This window comes from Copadichromis virginalis, linkage group LG20 (assembly GCF_057382275.1).
Source record: "Copadichromis virginalis isolate Kocher_CV1m ecotype Utaka linkage group LG20, C_Virginalis_male_GT1.1, whole genome shotgun sequence".
NCBI classification, from domain to species: Eukaryota; Metazoa; Chordata; class Actinopteri; order Cichliformes; family Cichlidae; genus Copadichromis; species Copadichromis virginalis.
This window is the reverse complement of record NC_140637.1, coordinates 6789380-6810762: the sequence shown is the minus strand read 5'-3', so window position 1 is coordinate 6810762 and position 21383 is coordinate 6789380. Positions and strand designations below refer to the sequence as shown.

At 41.5% G+C, this 21383-nt stretch overlaps 1 protein-coding gene across 3 annotated transcripts in view; it reads right to left on the bottom strand.

Annotated features, from left to right (window-relative positions):
* The window catches only part of prdm16 (PR domain containing 16), a 171944-nt gene extending 154555 nt beyond the window's left edge, over nt 1-17389 (bottom strand). For 2 of the 3 annotated variants that reach the window (XM_085442775.1, XM_085442776.1), the window contains exon 1: nt 17075-17389. In XM_085442775.1, the coding sequence (XP_085298901.1) occupies nt 17075-17111 (37 nt within the window). In that variant the 5' untranslated portion in view covers nt 17112-17389. The remainder of the gene's footprint in view (nt 1-17074) is intronic. The other variant, XM_085442777.1, reaches the window with a different exon arrangement.
* Nucleotides 17390-21383: the final 3994 nt, after the last annotated feature.

Here is a 21383-nt window from a genome sequence, read left to right as displayed (position 1 = left end):
GTCACTCACTGGCTTAGGTGAACAGCTGAGCTCCTTTCCCTTTCAGCACTTTCAGGAAAGAAACTAGCCATTTATCGTGTTTGTGCATGTGCGTGCACATGTGCTTGAGTCTCTGTGAGTGTGCTAAATGTATTTCTGACAGAGGAAACGTCTTACAAATCTGTAAATTATCCTGATGACAGTTTATACTCTGCAGTGGTCACCTTTGCCACAATGATGAGCTCATAAGAATGAACACACACACATGACAGCAATCTGATTAGATCACTCCTTAGAGAGAAGCTGGGAAAGCAAAATGTACTTTTCTCCTTACAAAGCCACACATGTAGTATCAGAGGTAGAACTCAAGGAATATTGGACTTGATCATTAAAGAGACTCACTGAGTCCATGCTGTCTTGGCCAGTGCAACTGCCCCGCCGCCCACCCCCTTCCTAACTGTCCAGCAAAAAGCCTCCATTTGCAAGTTACGAAGTCTGAGCACAAAGAAAAAGAATGTCAGACGTTGCCAGATAAGTATCAGTTTTTCATTTTTCCCTGCAGAACATGGCCTTTGCTATAAAAACTAAGAGGTAACTGTTAAATCTGAATTTACTTGCTGTTCTTTTATAGAGATATTTGTGAGTGCAAAATAATCCAGGAAGCTATTTTCTTTGGCAACAGACTCTGACCAGACTGTCTGTAGAAGCTGCACTGCAATCTAGAGGATGGTGTGAATGAATGCGGTCAATAATAAATGAGTAGGACCGTAAGGACGACTAGCTACGAGGAAACTCAAGAGCCAGGTAAGCCAGGGGAACTGTCTCCATCGCCTCTTCTCTTCTGTCTCTTGCTCTCTCTGTGCTCGATAATTTTACCTTTCACACAGGGTCTATACAACTGGCATGTAGGCAACTGAGAAAATGCAGCATATATTTGACCAGGCATGCACACGCGGACAAACAAACACACAGAAAGAGGAGAGTGAGCCAGCAGCCGTTTGAAGCATTCTGACGTGTAAATAAACACAGAAGAGCTTTCTAGCCAAACAAAACCAATTTTTAAAGCTCTACAAACACCATTGGACCAATCGAGACACTGGCCTTTCTTTTCTTTAGAGGAACCGCTCAATTAATATGTCACCACAAGTCATGACCACGAGACCCTGCTAAAATAAGCGACCCACTTCAGCCCTTGCCTCTGGAGAGAAACTAGAGAGAGACATAAATTGCTCTCCTTAAAGTAAAGGAGTCATCCAAAAAAACCAATAAGCTGTGAGTGGGCACCTGCGGCACTGGAAATAAATACTTTTTTTTTTTTTTTGCTGAAACCTTGCATCCACCCTTGTTGTTTTATGAACAACCCATGGAAACAATATATATTTACTCATTTCCACAGGTATTTCCTACCCTCTGTGCAGCCTTCGCTTTATGAAATCCTTTTTATAAATGAAGTTTAGCATTCAAACACACAAAAACACTGATAACTTTTAACTGAGTGTGTAGGCTCTGTAGGTAAATTACAACTATTCTAAGCATGATAATTTTGGATTTTACCCCTATATTTATAAAGCCTGAAAAATTACAACAATTTAAAAAATATATTTTAATTACAAAAAAAGGCATAGACATTTTTTCTGCGTATTTCTTCTGGTCAGGAATGCTAATCAATTAAGCTACACCCACAAACTGAGCAGAAAAATAACTAACATTAAAAGTATTTGCCCAAAGACATACTTGTAAATTATCTTTAATTATTATTTGGTCAAAATACTTGGAAAAACTAATGTGCAATAAACATTTCAATTGCTCAAGCCCATATTTTTTATTTTTTTTAATTTGTTGGGGGTTTTTTTTCCAGATGGCTAAGAAACAGGACTCACGGATTTTGTAATTGTAGGTACTGAAAAAGGAGAAGAGATACCATGTTGGCTTCCCTCTACGCATCCTTGCATTGTTCTCCCGCTACACCTGACACTGCCTCTCAGACCTGCTGTGTGTGTCCGTGTGTGATGTGATCTTGAACACAATGAAGGTATGAAGAGCGGAGGAAGTGATCAAAGTGTCAACCAGAACCTCTGATACTAAAAACCTGTAGTGCCCCCTGCTCGGAAACGTTATCTACACAGGTACGTAATTTAGATACCCCACTGGAGTACTAGAAGGCTTTGATGTTAGTTTAATGGAGGATTAACGTTTAAGTCACACCACTGCTGCTTTACTTTCAGCCAGTAATGATGACAGTAGTTTTTGATGCAGGGTGCTGTGCTTCTGAAAATAAACAGAAAAAGACTCAAATATGTTGCAGTCTAAACTTTGACCCAGAAAGGGTTCAAACAATAGAATTCAATTTGTCAGAGTTAAGACTTTAAAAGGTGCAATTTGGATGTTCAAAGTTTAATGAGCCTCTCTGCTGTGGAAATGACCTGCAAACATTTCAACAATTTAAAAGAGACTTTGAAATTAAAATTCTTTGCCTCCGATATTACAGATGGGAAAGCTGTAGAAAAACTGTGCAACTGCTCCCTGTAATTTTATGTAAATTCAAACCCCCACATTAACTCTTGGAATCACTTATTTTGTATATTTTGTAACATTTTTTAAATGCTCAAAAATTACCAAAATCTTACAAACGAAAAACCAGTTGTTTAAATTTTCTAAAACTTTCAGCAAAAAGGAAAAAAAACAAGGAGGGGAAAAAGTGGAGATTATAGATGGATTCCACTGATTGCATCTCGTCGTTGTGCTATTGGTTTCAAAGGTTCGGCTGAAAGTGAAAGACACGGTTAAGAGGATGACGACCACTGTCCTGTGCATGTGCACGCGTGTGTCTCGGGGTAGACCCAGATGGCAGGCGGGCAAAAAAAGGTGGGCAAAGCGGACAGGAAGCTGTAAAGGAGAGTTCTGGTTACAAAGATCAGACGGCAGGACAAACTACGCTCAAAGCTACTGCCGCTGCGGTTCTAAAGGTGTAGGTTACACTCCCGGACACAAAGGACTTACAAATACACACACACAAACTCCCAGCTCCCCAAAGGGTTGTGCTGGTGTGTGTTTGCAACTGCTAGCATCTAATTAACATGAAATAGCAAATGTCCACATATTGTACATGCATGAGCATTTAGCCACACACATATCCTCCAAGCCCCCTCAGCTAAGTAGATCCACTTAAAAGGGCTCCTATCAATTGTCAGCAGCCACGTTTAGTTGTTTAGGCCCATTTTCTCCACTGATGAGGACCAGACCGTGGAAGAAGTAGCCACCTATTAGCCTCATGTTGCTTCTAATTCTGACCCAATAAAATGCCATTCTTGCTGCCATGGAGAGTTCACCTATCTTACCTCGCAGAGAGAAGGAGAGACATGAGAAAAACAACTAAGCAGTGGTACATTGGACAGGGAAAGAAAGCAGTAGTAAGAGAGTGAGGCACTTGCAAATAAAGATGTAACAGTGTCAAAGGAAAAGGGAAGCGTGTGGGCCTGCTGCTAATTTCCCGCCCTGAGTGCAGTAATCTGAGGGGAAGATTAAGGTGAAGGAGTTATTCTTGACTATTTTATTAAGAGGTGCTTTAGGCGCTGGAAGAAGGGGCTTTAGTGCTCCTCCAGCAGCGTGCCATACAATACAAGACAAACATTTGCTGTTATTTCACCAAAGTACTCTCAGATGTGCTGGGTCAGGTCCTTGCCTTTTGCTGTGGAGGAACTTGGCATCAAAGTTACCTACAATTCTTTAAAAGCAACAACAAATAAAACAAGAACAACGCCAAAAATCCCTTCTGTGAGGTGGGTCATGCCCCGAAAAAACTGTCCAGCTAATGAATTCTAAGCTGTTAAAAGAAGGGATGGAAACCATGAACGTCAATTTAAAATGTTACCTTATATCAAAAAAAATGGTGCAAACATGTGGATCTGAAAGCCGCCATTAATGTGTTCACCTCATTGATTGATCATATTTTCCTTTCTTTCTAAAGACTAACAAAAATGGGTTATCTATCAGAAATGTGTGAAATAATAGAGATTTAACTTCGTGTCCCAGTCTTTAGAGAAAAATTTGAATTTTTTACGTCATTAAAAACAAAACGCTGCAGTATATAAATATTCAAATGAAGCTAAGGCTGGCAAGAGGCCAGTAGAAGCCTCACCCACCTGCCTCTTTTGTTTGCTTTGTCATTGCTTAACCATTCTTAAGCACTTACTGCTCTTCGGTGCTGTTGAAAAACAAGATGCCTCTGTCAGTTATGCGCATGTGTGCCTGCGGTCATCGAAGTGAACTTTTACTGCATTCAGGAAAATGAAGAGAAACTGATTTGCAAAGCCAATTGAAACAGCACAGAAATAACAGTAACAACCCGTGGAATCCACCCCCAAACTTAACCAACATGCAGGTCCTTGAGTGCAAACATTTGTTTGGAACAACATCTTCCTAATTAAAACTGCTTAATTGGCATGTCTGGAAACCTCAAGAACTCTGAGTCGAACGGTCAGCGTGGACAGACAAAAACCGCAGAAGTGGCCGTTTCAACCACTCATAAAACACAATTCAGAAACCGGATCTTCCTCTTTCCTTTTCTGTTTTCGAAAAAGAGGATGTGGCTAGACTTGATGAGGAGAGAGTCGAAAATTGAGGGAGACATAAGGCTTGGGAAGCCTCTCCTTAAACCAAACTTAGAAATTCTAATTATGTCATTTCAGACTTTAAAGATAGTCTGCCTGATTAAAATTTTGAGGCCACCGTTTTGTCAATCAGTGTCAACACAGAGTATCGCTAGTACCAAAGCCCTAATAAAACCTTTTGTGTCCCAAGATTAATGCTCTTCTACATCAGTTACAATACATGCACACCCTATTAACAAAAAAAGTTCTGGCATGCATCAAAGATTACAAACTTAAAGTGAATCCAACTGTGGAATTTCCTTTAAATGCAAGGATTATCCACCATCCATCACCCAACGTCCCAATGACTGCTTATTTGGTTACGACAGACCCGGAAGAGGCAGCCCAGTTCGTGGCATCACTTGAGTCCTGTAGGTGATGATGTGTGAACTCTTTAGGGAAGGGCAGCAACAGTAAGTTGCTTAGAAGGGCCAGACTAGAAAGCTGGTGATGTTTTAGAGCAGATGTAATTGCCAGCAAAAGAAAGTAGCACTAAATCTCTCATGAGTTGTAAAACTCTATAACTATAATAGCTGTTCATGTGACAAAGAAGGAATCAAAAGTTCTCAATTCCAATCTCTGTTCACTTTTATGTGAACCAAATAAATGATTGAGCAATATTTTTTTCCCATCTTAGCTCAGTTTACAACCATCAGAAGCCAGCTGAAGTATTTCTTAAGCTAGCATGGGGCCTTACATCAAACTCAAACCCATGTAGCATTAAAGTTTGCAAGCTAAGCCCAGTTTTACAAACCAAAACCAAATTCTGCCACACAAGTGTAACTGGTCTGGGTGTGTGCAGCTCGCAGCACCACCCCTAGCTTCTGTGTGTGTCTTTTCTTTGTTGAATGGAGGGTTAAGTGTGTGTACGTGTGTGTGTGTGAGCACGTGTATTTCTTTACTGGAAAGAGTAAAAAAAGTGCCGTAAGTATTTTGATCTCCTTCCTTTAAAGTCACATGTGATTGTGTGATATTCAACAATTCAGAATCAGGTTATTCAACTCTAAATGACAGCGCTCTTATCTCTGGACTGTGTCTATAGGTGAACCTTTTCCAGCATGGAGAATATGCAGCTAATATAGGCCGAGCACTTTGCCTTTGGGATACTGAGCATCACACAGACGCATGCTTGTAATAGAGCTATTTGTTTTCCTCAGAAAGCTGTCCAAACGCTCTCACTGGGATCACTTGACTGCACAAAGGCCAGCTATGAATTGGTCAAATCCATTGAGATTGGTCATTGATTAGGCCTATGGCTATAGGGGCACAAATGTGCAACTAAATTAGATATTGGTGCTTGTGTGTGCGGACAGCTGTGAGCGAGTTAGTGTGCATGCGTGCATTGCTGTTGCACTGAAATCCACTTAACCTGCATCCGCTTCTGATGAAGTTTTATAAACCGTGAACCTCCAAATGAAATATCAATCTTAAACCTCTTCTTCTGAGCAAAAAAAACCCTTCACTTCAATAAGAGCATTATTAGTACAGTTTTTTATGTACAAGTACAAGTTCTCATCACAGCGAATCATGATCATGATTCACTGTGATCTAAGTAAGCCACTAGTTTTCCACCAGTCTTTCTTGAGTATGTTTTAATATAATAATATTAGTGTATAATAGTACACATACCCATCTCACAAAACATATAATGGACTATAGATAACTTTCTCCTGCCCCTTCTCATCTATTTCACTTCTTCCTGACATCCTCTTCAACATCTCCCTTTTCAACAAGAGCAGTTTGCCGGGGTCAGAAAGCAATTTAAAACCTCTATTAATGAGAGTCACTGAGAGAGAGAGAGAGAGAGAGAGAGAGAGAGAGAGAGAGAGAGAGAGAGAGAGAGAGAGAGAGAGAGTGAGAGAAGAAGAAGTTAAAAGAAGGGAGAGAGAGATAGATGAGGTAGTGGGGCGGAGAGGAGAAGAGGATGAGGAAGGAGGGAGGGGGGTAGTCTGGGGTGTCAGCCATCAAAGCAGACCAGGAGAAAAGAAGGCCAGGTGCTGTTTGTGGGAATGTGCCGTCCATGGTTCCAGGGACCAGGGAGCTAAGGAGGGGGAGGTGGGGGCACGGTGGTAATTAGCCAAGCCTGGAGGAGAGAGAAGGCCCTTGAGGGCCCGCGGGGATAGCCCCTCCGAGAGGATACCATTTGCACTTCTACAGGAGCCGCCAGCCCCGGGCCACAAAGAAGGGGAAAAGGGGAACTATGGCATCCTTTATCAGGCCGGACAAAGACACCGCATCTTTTCAAAGGGGACCGGAGAGAGAGAGAAACTCCAGTGTTCCAAAGAAGGAGGGGAGAAATAGGAAAAGAGAAGAAAAGAAAGAATCTTAGGACCGGTCAGGAGAGAGACAGAGGGAGAGATGCCAGTGTGTGGGTTGCAAAGCGAGACAGGAGGTTACGGTCATACCGTGACCCAGTCGCTCCTCTGAGACATCAGAAATTCACTAATGTCCCACACACGCTTAGATAACACACAGGCACAAGTATATTCCCAGCGCATGGCAACAAAAAACAAAACAAAAATGGCATCACATTGTTTGTAAACGCTATCATATTCCAACTCAGCTAACATCACTTTCAAGATGTGAATTAATATCCTTAACCAAAACAACACTTTGTCTCAAAAGAGGCAAGTCAGCTTGCTCTCTCGCTTCTTCTCATGGCAGCTAAGTAGAGGCAGTGGATAAGGAGCCAAAACGGCCACCCTACCTCTGACATTATCTGGGAATCTTAAGAGTTTTGCCCTCTTGTAGAGCGACGGAAAGTGAAGGTCACTGACATTACTTTTACCTATTACCTTTGGAGAAGGGCTTCACAAGGGGGTGAATAGTAGCCATTGAAGCTATGAGGTTTTGTGCTCCCTGTTTGAGAGCAGCCTGACAGCCTTAGCTGAATAGGGGCCAGGGGTCAGACAGGTCATGTGATAAGGCATTTCAGACCTGCATGTAGGGCCCCAGACTGAAGAGGCCTGAAAAATCTCAAGACCCCCCCCCCCTCTCTTCACTGTGTCTCTTCTCCTCCTTCCTTTCCCCTTTCCTCTCTGTCCCCTCTCTCTCGCTCCCTTGCTCTCTCTGGACACAAAATGCCATTTGTTGTCCGTCAGTCAGTAGCGCAGAGCCCGGGTCGGGCCCGGCGCTGAAAGCTCCATTCACACACCCTCTCACCCAGGGATGTTTTTGCAATTCAATATTTTCACACGCAGGCAGCTTCATCGTTACTTTGGAACCGTACACTTGGCAGGATGAGGCTGGGGGCCTCTGGGACAGAGGGGCTGAGAGGTGGAGGAGAGGGGTCAGCACAGAGGAATCCTAGTGTCAGGAGGGGACGGGCCTACGCCAGCTAATGGGCCATCTTGAAATGTTTTAGTCAAGACCCCTCCAACACCTACGCACACACACAAACAAGTGTGCACTCACTCGCGAACGATAGCGCACACATTCCACCCTACTCATCGCTTCACAACCAATCTGACTCCAGGTTAACAAGGACGGCTCTTATTTCCTTCATCAAAATCTCTGCGCTAATATAGTCACACTATCCCACCAGGAAAAGATTTTTTTTTCACTCACACCACACTGCATCTTTCTAGCCCACATCTCAAATACACAGGGCAGACCAAGCCATAACCAAAATACAATGGTTATATGTGTTTTTGGGAAAAGCGCACAACCACACTCAGAAAGCCCACCATGAGGGGTTTCATTTCATGTTTCAAGGCTCGCGCAAGAAACAGAAAATGGATCAAAAAACACAGAGAAGTCGAGAACAAACGTAGGTGCCTCGTGTAAAGATGCCTGCTTTTCACCAAACTATTCTGTGAGATTTATTCCAATTTCACAACTGTAACACCAAAGGATTTGTTTAACATACAGAGTGGCTGAAGTAAATTGGGGTAGGGGGGGACTGCACTAATATATTTATCCCACGCACCACACTCTACTTAATGAAATTAAACCACACCAATCGTGGCCCTTTGTCTCTGGGGAATTCAGTAATCAACATGCCACCAGTTTTCATTTTGTATGAAAATAAATGGCAGCTGGTGATATGGGCCTAATTGAGTTGCATCAGGGAGGAGCTGGGTGAGAAAAGAAACTTGCAGCAGCGATGTAGTGGAGCCAATTTTCATGGACAGGAGTGCTCGGGAGAGGTGGTCAAATAAGCAGAGGTATTCATCTGGGAACTGCTACCCAGCTTCCACTCTCTCCTCCTCTCCCTCCTCTTTGTTCTATCCATCATACTCACAGAGAAAGTTAGGAAAGTATGAAACAAATAGAGAATTGGTGAGCCCTATGCGCCAGAGCCTGGCAGGGTCACTGGATAATGACAGCTCAATTACTGTGAATCTCCATGTACAACCCCCCCTCTCATAATACAATCCACACCCGCCCCACCCAGCATGACAAATTTGTCAAACGCACCAAAACGATGGGCCTGACAGTGTAATCGCTAACCGTCCCAACCGACATGAAAGAGGTCTTTATCTGGCCAAATCAAAGAACCTGATCTCTGAGAGAAAAAGGGTGGGGGGGCTGACCAGAGAGGAGAAATGTCCCGCTCGGCCCCCGCGAGACATGGAGATGTCTCTAATCCCCTTTAATGAGACACTGCTTGCCCATCTTTGTGGTAATGACGAACCACAGTGAGAAAGACAGCGAGGAGGAGGAGGGAGGGAGGGAGCGGGAGAGATAGAAGTAGAGATGGAGCCAAGGCTTTGAACTGGCGGTCTTATGAAAGGGGAAGCAAGCAGTGGGAGTTTAGAGCCACACTGCCTCTACACATCACTGTTTGTTTCCAAAGACAGGCAAACAGCCCAGGGGACATAGCAGTTTGTCTGCTTATCATACCAGAACAGGATGAGCCATCATCAGCTGTGCTGGACTGGGACTTGAAATAGACAGCATGTGTTTGTGTGAGTATGTGTGAGTATGGAGGGACGAGCTACGATTCAGACAGAGAGAAGAAGAATACTGGAAAATGAAGTGTCACATTTCTTTGTGATCACTAAACGCATTTAAATGCTCATTTTTATGCTTGTTTTGCATCACCTTGTCATTACATTGTACTGATGGCTGATGGTAGGTCACACCAATAGCTCATTTCAAGATCCTGAATATTAGTAGCAGTATTAGTTTTCATGCATTTGCAGTGCATAGGTACACTCTATATCTATACATGGCAAATGGATCACACAATATACCAAAATATTGCTTTAAAATATGTTCTAGTACACTGCATTTGTATATACAGAAAAGGTACAGTGACTGTTTCTTTTTTGGAAATTTACCATTACAACTTCGGAATCCTTAATTTGGATCACAAAAAGGAGCCAATCATATGTTGTCTCATTACGATTAAAGATCTGGCAATATTGAAATAATATAGCACACATTGGAAACAGCTCTGCAGAGAGTATGGAGTAAATTAAAGTGAAAGCAACATAAAGGTCAGTTCATGAATGGATAAAAGGAAAGGAAATGTAGAATTGGACAGAAGTGAGTGGGAATGAGGGAGAAAGTGCGAGGGTTAATACCAAACAAATCAGGATTAGACCCAGATAAAACTAGTCACAATTTTGAGCAATCCCTGGGATATCACAGTGCAAGGGGGAATCATGAGGGCTGTTAGCGCGCACTAATTAGGGAGTCGACACATTTGCCCCCTTGTTTTGCAAACAACACACACTGTTTAGCAGTGGGTAGTACACAATCACACAAGACACTCATAGAGCTAATCATTTAGCGTTAATCAGAATCCTCTGAAGTAAAGATGGGATATTTCCAATGGGATGATTCCAGCAGTCGTGATGTATTTTTAGTCCTGAGAAGCTGGAATGGAAAACTCTAGACATGACCCACCAGTGGCTGGACATAATTTGATAAGCAACCACGGGTCAAGATATAATGCTCTTTACTTCAGGCCTTTTGTATTTTTTAACCTCATTTTCGCTAACACATATGACTCGGTTTTGTTTGTTTTTTTTACCAAGATCCCTGCCCGCATCTGCAGGCTGAAAACAAAAAGCATAAGAAGAGACAAAAAAACAGGGGGCTGAAAAGAACAGGAAAAAGAAAAACATCAGCAATATATCTGAAACCCTCTCAGTCATGTCAGATTCCCCACTACAAAGCGATTTGGAGACTGTTGTTTTTCTAAACATGGCAGATGAGGTCACAGCGCAAGTGGAGAAACAGACATTTTTGCCAGCTGAATATGGTGAGGTAACTGTATCAATAAAATGAATGGGATTTGGAGCCATGTGCAAGAGCTTAATACAATGGTATTTGTATACCAACTCAAAATTTGACTTAGTCAGCAATGAAGCGGAAAAAGATGCACAGAGCTAAAATTTGTGTGAGTGTGTATAAGTGTGCGTGTGTGTGGGTCTCAGTGTGAGAGTGCCTGCGTGTGTCCAGGTGCCCACCCATCGCTGTGCCAGACTTGGCCAAGGTCAAAGCTCCAAACAGTGACAGGACCTCCAATAACTGTACAAAATGGTGCACACACTGATTCCCACACACTTGCACGCATTTAGTCAGCCAACAGTGCCGGCTCCTGCTGTTTGGATGACATTTACACTCAACCTTTCTAGTTTGTGATTGATTGGGGTTAAAGCATACCAATGCACAAAAAATCTGTCACCACTGAGGTGTATGTGTGTGTAAGTGTGACCAGGCGGGATCCATTTGCATTATACCGTATGCATGGCTTCAGTGCGTGCTTGTGTATGTGTCACTGGAAAGCAGGGAACTAAGGCAAGTCAAATGTTTCAAAGCAAGCCTTCAGTGAAACCCAGTCAACAGCGAGGAGTCGCTGGGACTTCACTATTCTCCTAAAACTATACAAATAATTCTGCTAAAATGAAGCAGAACCCATTTATTCTCATTCTGAGAACCCAAACCAAATCAATGTCTTTGTTTCTGTCTCTTTTGTGCAGATTGAAATAATGCACTAGATAAGAAGGTATTTATTGGTCATATATAAAATTAAGCCAACACAACCTTTTCATTTGAAGTGATATCAAGATAGCTCAAAGGTAATGCAATAGGGAGTGTTGTAGTACGTGCTGGGGATCACTTGGTCAAATGATGGATGTGACATTGAAATGTTAGAATAGAAGTAAATTTTAAAAAAACAATGACAAAAGGGGCGAACAAGTAATTTCATCCTCATAATTGCTGAAAGACAGAAGGAGGCTTAATGTAATTTATTTGATTCACGTGTTATTATCCACTTTATTACTTTTTTTTTTTTACATTTTATTGCAGTTGCCCTTGACCAGATTAGAGTCTCTGTTTTCCAATGAACACTTGGCCAAAACAGCAGCAGCAAATTCACAAGACTAACTGACTGAATAACAAGAAAAGAATTTCTCCTGAGACACTGTTTCACTCTATGTTCAGGAGGGAAAAGGAGGAACCAAAAACAGTCCAAGGAAAAAAAAAACCCATAAAATACTGTATATAATAACTGATATATTTAAAGTTCGATAAATTGTTCTATTAAAAGCATTACAGCTGCAGTAAATCATAGCTTAAATCATCAGTTAATCATTTGTTTACTTATCACCTGTGTGTATTCCTGGCACAGGTGCGGGAGATCATATAAGTTTTCTTTCTAAGCTCAATGCAGACTTGCGGGAACGGTTACATAAAAACTATTTGCACCATAGGAATCAAATGGTGACCATATGTTACTCCATGAGACTCAGGACTAGACACTGAATGGACCATAACCATGACCTTGTCCTAACTTTGACTAGAGCAACTTCCTCTGCAACAAATTAATATGTTACAAACATGCAAAAATCACAGATGAGTCACAGATAAATCTTTGTTGGCTTTTTAACTGTCAGTTGTAAAGCTACTCCTTTCAAAGAACATCATACAGTGTTTTCTGGTTGTACAGTTACATGTCAATACAAAAGCATTTTACTAAATGCATATGGACAAAAATGATTATAAAAGGAAATAAACATGGAAAACCAGTCAGAACAACCCTCCTCACGACATGCACAAATCTGCACTCTGCACATGTACACACTCAAAATGAGGAAATGACATCCAAATCCAAAACTTCTATAATCAAGTACTTATGTAGGAAATGTGGCCTCGCCAAGTGTGGACTGATGCAATTAGTCAGGCTACACAATTTTTCAATCATTCAGAAATTGACACAAATGGTCCTAAAATCAGTCCAAATGCTCAGATCAAAATCCCCGAAACCATATAAAATAAAATAAATTCAAAACTATATTGAAAACTTCACTTTAGAAATCACTGCAAAGCATGTCATCCTCATAACAAGGTGGTGAACAATATGTCTGTAAAAGAAAGAAAAAGAGCCTGTAGTATGCAGAAGTAGCAAAGTCTGCACATTTCGACGACAGCCAAACGGTGATGCCTGAATCGGTGCTGCAAAGATCATTCACATCATCACACATGAATGCAAATGGGCTCTATGGAACCACAAGAATCTCAAGTTTCCCTCCCTGTTTTAGTTATGCAAGGTCTGCAGCAATAAAGCAAAGATCTCACAGGTATTTTTATTTCACAATTTATCCAGCGTTACTGACATTCAGCATAAACAAATGTCTCTGTGGGTACTGTAAATGCACTGAAAGGAAATTGTCAGAATTCGGAACAGATAAAAATCTGTAATTCTTCTCAAACCATCAAAATAAGAGTTATTAACAATATTTGTTTGGGTGCATGTTGTCTGCACTAACTGACTGGTGCACTTCAAAATAAAAGCAACTAAAACTGAGATTTACAGTTTCATAAAAGTAACTCCCCCCCCCCCCCCCCCCCACCCAAAAAAAAAAAAAGAAAGAAAGAAAAATCTTGCTAAGGTGGATTTCCTCTGCATTTGATGATCCTATCATTTTTTCATGTCCAGGCTCTAATCTGTGAACATGAAGGAGTGCTATCTGACACATATTACCGCTGCATAGCAGTAACATACTGGGTCCCTGAACGTTTAGCCAGAAGTTCAACATAGCTACCATTGTTGGTTTTAAAGTGTTATGGGTTGGGTTTTATTACTTCTGTCAAAACATCAGAAGCTGTTGAGCCAGGCCAAGTTCATGACTGGGAGTCCATCTAATAAGAGGCCTTTAACACGAAGATCAATAGGATATCTTGCGATTAGTACATCATAGAAAGAGACAAAGACAGGCCGTGAGAGAGGAAAGCTGTCTGAAATTGTGCGAATCTTTCCAAACACAATATCACAAAAGCAAGACTGTACAAAAAAAATAAATATTTTCTGATTGTGCAGAAGATTAAAATCGGTGTTGAAAATCGATAATCTGCGTGAATTCACTGACTTTCATTTCACCATATGTGATAAAGTACACGGTTCTTTTTTAATTACCTTTTTTAGCGCAGGGGAGGAAGAGAACAGCGCGTGCGTGCTTATGTATTGCTCCCACCTGTGTACTGAAAAAAACATACCTGAAAATAAATGTACGCCCACTCAACCGGAAGTCTTAATTGATCCAAAAAAAAAACAACCACACACAATTTAACGCTACATGTGGACCCCTAAGAATACCACAATAAAACCGCCGCAAGGTGTTAAACATTTCAAACACAATCAGCCTTCTGTAGCGCGCACGGACACACACAAACACACACATACTCAAGCATAACTTCATCGTGAGTAACGCCAAAAGTAATTATATTGTCACTTTGCGTCTTTATTCTCAGCTAGATTGGCTGTATTGATTTTTTTTAGTTTTTTAAGATAACAAGAGGCCAAGTCGCATATCAAATCCGTTCCGTTCGATAAAATGAGATGTGGCGTAAGGCTCGAGTGTCTCCATGGAGTCATTCACTGGTTAAGAAAAAAGTTCAATTAAATTAAATGAAAAATAAAGCTTAGAATAGACTGTTTAATATTTTTAATAAAAAATAAATAAATACAATAGACGTTGATCTCAAATTAAAAGTTGCACATTTTCAGCAAAATAATAAAAAAAATCAAAAAATCAGAGGAACAGAAAGTAAAACCATTTTTTCCTTAAAAAAAAAAAAAAAAAAAAAAAAAAAAACACTCATTAACACTTTAATGTTGACGCAAAAGTATTATGTCAACACACCAGAACTAATGCATAGCTAGTTAGTGCATAGTTAGAGATCAATGCCACTTTGCATTAAAGCGCTCACATAGTCGTGTTAGGTGAAAAGTTTCTAATATCGTGGTCTTTAATGTGCAGCCGGTGTCCGCGAGAACAATAACATAATAATATAAAAAATATTAATAACAATAATAAAACGATAAAGCAGCTGCTGCATAATAGCCGTGGGCCTACAGCCTACTGTACTCAGCTACAAAAGAGAATGTTTTACCCGAGCGTCAAAAAAGGGGGGAACGCACTCCCCCCGCGTCGCATTCAAAAGTTGTGGGCCTGCACGATTTGAATGTTAAGGAAGAACATGATATTTTTCATGCCTTCTGTCTGCTCTGTTTTTCCAACCACTGCAACACAACAGATTGGAGGCCTGTGAGCTGCAGAGGCTCCCAGTGCTCCGATCTGAGTGCTACAAAGCCAGGTATTTGTGTTCATTAGCACCCGGATCAACAGACTATCAAGGCTGTTTAGAGATCAAGACCAAGTGCAATTACTGGCAATAGGCTGGTCCTCCACACGTTTAAGTATTTTCACAAAGCAGCCTAGTTTACGTTTTTTCCTTTAACCCATTTTCTTTGAAAAAAAAAACATTATGTATGTGTATTTCTTGCTTTGTTGTAAACTTGTACGGGAACTTTGTCCTCTCGTGTATGGCAACCGTGTGAAAGTGACACGATAACAACAAGAACACGACTGAAAAGTGGAGAGGGGGGAAATGTTAGTGTTTTTATTCTCGTTGTTTTTCCTTTGAAAGAAAGAGCGCTGAAACCCCCTCCCTGAAAATGAACTAAACAGCGCTAAAATAGAACAGATTTATTTGGGACGTGTCAAGTAAAGCTCTTTATTTAAAATAAATAAATAAATAAATAAATACATAAACATTTCATGTCTGTTTCAAATGCTTGGCACGGAGTATTTGGTCTGAAATGACTTTGTTGAATAGCCTTAATTGCGTCTAATGCGAGGTCGAGGTTCACGCTGAATTAAAAGGGAGGGAGGCAAAGTTACAAAGTTTTCTGAAAGGGCCTGGAAACACGCAAATAAAGCAGGTCCAACATACGACAGCATATTCCTAAAATAAAATACCCCCCCCCCCCCCCCCCCCCCACATTATAATAAAACAACATACAAGCTAGAATGCAAGCTTTCACAAAACCACAGCTCAAGTCACTATGGTTTGGAAGAAAACAAACACCAAGGCAGAAACAAAATAAAATGACAACAGGCCCGCAATAGAAATCGCGATGTTGTGAAGCATTTGTCTTTCAAATAAATTGTGGATAAATAAAGCCGAGTGATCCACGCAGGGCTGTGGAAGCCAAAGTGCATTCATGCAAGAATAAAATCGGCGGTTTAAGTAAATGTAATTCATAAATCAACCCACCAACAACAAACAAATGTCAAACGATAAACATGGTCCATTTCCAACAACAAAGTGCTCATGTTCACACTCACACTAAAAAAAAAAGAACCGAATACATGAATTTTCCGTATGACGCGTCCAGCAGCCCACAAAAGTCGTCGTATGGGCGCTCTCAAGACACATTATTGATTGGCATTCCCTCGAGGAGGAAACAGCCTGCTGCTGCAGTCCAGTGGCCTTGGGTTTTGGGACGAAACAAATTAGCGGGAGAGCAATATCTGCTGAGATTTGAGCAGGATCGAATTAAAGAAGAAGAAGAAAAGTCCTCATTAAAATATTGCTCTTTCCTTTCTAAAATCGCATCTCTGCGTATCAGTTTGCAGGCAAATGAAAGAGTGCGCCCAGGCTCGCCGTGAGCTCTGCAGCGAGCAGCAGAGCAGTGCCACAGCGCCCACTATTTTAAAAGCAGGGAATATTATTTCACAAGACTTGAAACGGCTCTATGAAAAAAAAAGTTACTATCCATTTCGACAACTTTCTCGGTAGCTTCAGGAGAGGAATCTGCGCCTTCGCGGAAGCCCGCGACAACCGATAAAGAGCAAAAATACGAGATGAGGCTCAATTCTGGGAGACAGTGTTTATCTATTTCTTTTATCGGAGTGTAATCAGCTAAAGCACCAGCGGCGTTTCTCATCACACATGAAAACTTTTCTTTTTCTTTTTTGTTGACACTGGAACCAGCGAAGCCAAGACCGCAACACGCAGGGAAACGAGACTGAGCGGCCGAAACGGGACATATTTACAGCGGAAAAGTTATTTTTGAACAAAGAGTAGTCATATCCTCTCTTAAGGATATGGCAAATGACAAGGACACAGTGGACATCTACGGAGCCGGGAGTTTGGAGCCGGTGGGTTAACTCGATAAGAATGGGGGAAAAAATAAGACCTACTTTTGGCCAGTTTTCTCGCCCTCGCCTTGGATCTCATCTTGTCGGCTTGTAGATTCCTCTCGTCGTCCTCCGTGAGCCCAGAAGCAGCAACAACACTATCTTCATCTCACCAGCATTGTCAGTTGTGATACCTTCGCACATGCGCACAGGCCATTCAATCTGACACCCTCGCCGGGGCCAAAAAACTTTCCAATGTATTCATCATCATCACTTTTTTTTTTGTCCTATCGTCTCCCCTTTAGATCACTTATCTCTTCCCCTCCTCCTCTTCCTCCTCCTCCTCCTTGCTCTCTCTTCACCATCTCACCTTCCCACCCTCCCTCCCCCTTACCATCCCCTTACCCCCCCCCCCCCCTTCTCACCCCTCCACCCGCCCCATTCAGCTCCTGCCAGCACCCTCTTGGATTTTTACCCCCTTTAACAGCGACTGCTTGGTTTTCTCCAGCACAGCGGTGAGCGCAGTGAGGTATGGTGGTGAGGTCAAGGTCGTATTGTAATACTGGAATTACATTTTTAAATATAATTTTATCATTATTACAGTATTTATAATTAACATAATATATTATTTTGTTGTTTTTGTTCCTGTTTATTTAAAAAAAATTGTGCTATAAAAATACTTTCCTTTCTTAATTTAAAGACTTACAGAAACTTTGTGTTTAGGCAGTTGCCGCTACTGATACCTCAGTATGTGTTGCTGGAGCTGCAGAGGTTATTTTTAACTTCATTAATTCACACGCACACGTAAACAGGTCCAAGGCTCGAGCTCGATTGTGGTTGCAACTTTACAAGCTTACAAGCTATGATTGTGTGTGTGTGTGTGTGTGTGTGTGTGTGTGTGTGTGTGTGTGTGTGTGTGTGTGTGTGTGTGTGTGTGTGTGTGTGTAAAAACCATGTTGCCCTCAGGACAAGCAGCGGCCAGCAGCTGTTTGACGCATGCACGGCGCCTCCACCAGTAGGGTCCTACCGGAGAGACGTCCATGCTTTCTTTCTTTTTTTCTTTTTCTTTCTTTCTTTTGTTTCCTTCTGTGTTCACATTTGTAACAGCCGTGTTGCTTATTTCTTGGATAACTTTCTCTGTTCACAGTTAGCAGCAACCGTGCGCACACTGCTTCGGCAGATCACCTGAAAGCAGGTAGCCAGATTGCAGGCTTTCTTTTTGCAGCTGTGACTTTTGCCTTGCACCTGTTTGTTTGTTTGCTCCAGACAGAGGAAGACCGTCTTTACGTTACGTGCATACAGGAGTTCGATGTAAGGACTCAAAGGTAAAATTTAGATCTCTGTTCTCGACAAAAGAATCTGCTCAAACACAGCTACATAACCATTCAGCACAACATTTTCTTAACTTGTTAATGTACAATTCAGAAAACAAACTGAATTTACACGAGATATTTTGTTAGACGGTGTAGTTTTATTACAACAGTTTTAACATCTGTATTATTATTATTGTTGTTATTATTATTATTATCATTATTATTATTATTATTACATTGAATCATACGCACAAAATATTTTTGCTGATGTCCAAACATTTCATGAAAAAAAAACGAAAGACGCAGTAAAAGTTGTAAACATCTATTCCGATTTAACTTTTTTTTTTAAATAATCTTCTGACTTTTTAAAGCAACAAGATCCGGTTTGGCTGCCAGGCCGCTCGATATATTCATGTGGTGCCTGCATGGGCCTTTAGCCTACATGTCATATGGGAATGGTTTCCGTCTAGTTTAGCTGAATAAAGGCGGCTCTATGTTGGAGCCTATTAAAGATCGGTGACGATGGAGCAACTGCAGTCTGCTGGGAGAGCGGCAGGGATCTATTCCTGGATATATTTTTTATGGGCTATGCTACTTACAAATCCATACACATTATTATTATTATTATTATTATTATTATTATTATTATTATTATTATTATTATTATTATTATTATTATTATTATTTCTTGATTACACTGCTATACAAGCACTGCGAATAATTCGACGATGTGTGACAGTTCTTTGGTCTCCTTGCATCCTGACTTCTTACAGTGCGCGGTGATCTGAATAAAAGCATCGAGCTCATGTCCCCAAACAGTCTATACTGGGAGAGAAATTGCCGTGGGATGTTTTCCCACGGGTTGAAGTGAAACGAATGACGTGATCATTAATCAATAACAATCAGCAGTAATTAGCTTACATTAAGTGCATATTAGGGAGTTTGTCTCGCATCATGAGGCGAGGGGGTTTGCGTTGTTGGCTTGACAGAATGCAGAAATGAAGAATGAGAAGTACGGCGTGTGAGGGCCACCTGGTTACCTGTAACCTGTTAATATATTTTCTTTAGGATACTATGAAAAAAATCTTCAGGTAAAACACGAGGGGTTTATTTAAAAGCGAGAGAGAGAGAGAAGCTCACGGCCTTGCATGCGACGCAAAACAGGGACCGACAGATAGAAGAAACGGGTCGATAAGCACATAATAAATTATGTGAATAACAATCGTGTACAAAGGTTTTGTTTATTCCTTTTGGTATCCAACAGAACCGCGGAAGCGTGACGACAAGCCATCGATAATCCATCGTTTTAATCGACCGGCTTTGTCGATACCTCCTCCTTCATCCAATTTCAGTCAGAGGAAAACTACAAAAAAGGGACATTCAGCAGAACTTTCTCCACTTTGTCGGAATAATTTCCACCAGTCTCCCGAAAAAGTTCAGACCTCTCAATATTTCCTGCACATCGGGTTGGACAAATGCTTTCACATGGTGCAACACCTTTTTTTCCCCCCTTTTTAAAAGAGCAATTAACTGTGATTATGCTTGCAAAGAAAAGTGTTGCTCTCCGACACTGGGCCGTTGGGGAATACTTTTCTGCGCCATTTAAAGCTTTAAATGCTTTGGGGAAACATAGAACGGCTGCTCGGAGAAACTTCGCGTTTCGTAGCATTTGCTTTCCAGAAATGTGACGTGCATTTTTTTTCTCCGTCCCCCCACCACCACCACCTCTCTCTCTCTCTCTCTCTTTTGTCTTGCAACTGGAAAGAGCTCAAGAAGGCAGCACTGCTGGCTCCGTCCCCGGAAGAGAGGTGTGCTGCTGCACTCGCGTTCAGTCATCTGCACGTGCCGGGTCGCTCTCCGTTTTATTCCCTCTAATTAGACTAAAGAGAAGCAGATGGGATTCATAATCAGCGGAAAGTGACAACAAACAAACAGGCACAAACAGGACTGAGATCCAGTTCGATAATATATGCAAAGCCTATAATTATCCGAGTTTTTGTTTTATTTTGTATGATCATTTTATTGTGTTTGCCTTTAACCTGCTAAAGAAAGAAAAAAAACATCTTTAAATTCGCCCACGCACACCCTCCTCTGTGTATCGCTTACAAGCCAGCATTTCTCGTCAGCATCATAAACCCTCTACAGATGCATCCGAGGCCTCTTTATTCACGCGTGTGCTGATTATATCTCCAGTGTTAAAGGGCACATTTAAACTCTGTTAAAATTCCGAGAGCTCATTTAGATTAAGCGATGACGCCTTTACATAACGCAAGGTGACATGCCCGTGAGATTTCTCAGCAAAGCGACGGCCTTCCCCGCTCCTTCTTACAAAAACTCTAAATTATTGTATTTTATTTTTTATTGTTTTGGCCTCACAGCGCTGACTTCATAGGTGATTAGCTAAAATGTATTTTTAGGCCTGGGAAATTTTGATTATTAAAAAAAGCAAAACACTCAATTCCAACGTGTAGGCTAAGACGCTGCTAACGGATCCTTATTATATCTATTTATTAATTCAATAATGTAATGATATTGGCCAATATTAATCCAAAACCTTGGATTTTTTTTAAGTACTCTGTTATCGCGATAAATCTTTAGGTGTGCGCACACTCCTAATAGCTGTGCGAGCTTAGGTGGAGGCGGGGGGGTGGGGGTAGACTTACAGAGGTGTACAACAGTGTGGACTGGTGTGGTCGGACTGCGGCGACCGTACCCCCACCCTCGCCTACCCCTCTCCCCCTCTCTCTCTCTCTCTCTCACACACACACACACACACACACACACACACACACACACACACACACACACACACACACACACACTGAAACCCAAGCTTTATCCGCGGTGGAAAAGACTCGGGGTCTCTGGATTAGACGCTACGCGGAGATAACATCAGCGCACATTAGATATGTGAAATGGAGCACCTCGCGGTCCGGCCTACGGGTGACGCGAGTCGGGGGACATCAAAAAGCCGCAGCGGGCCCTTTTGTGAGAGCTCTGAGCATTGTAAATTTGCTAACTGTAATTCTGCCACAGTTCATGTAATGGGAGAGTAAACA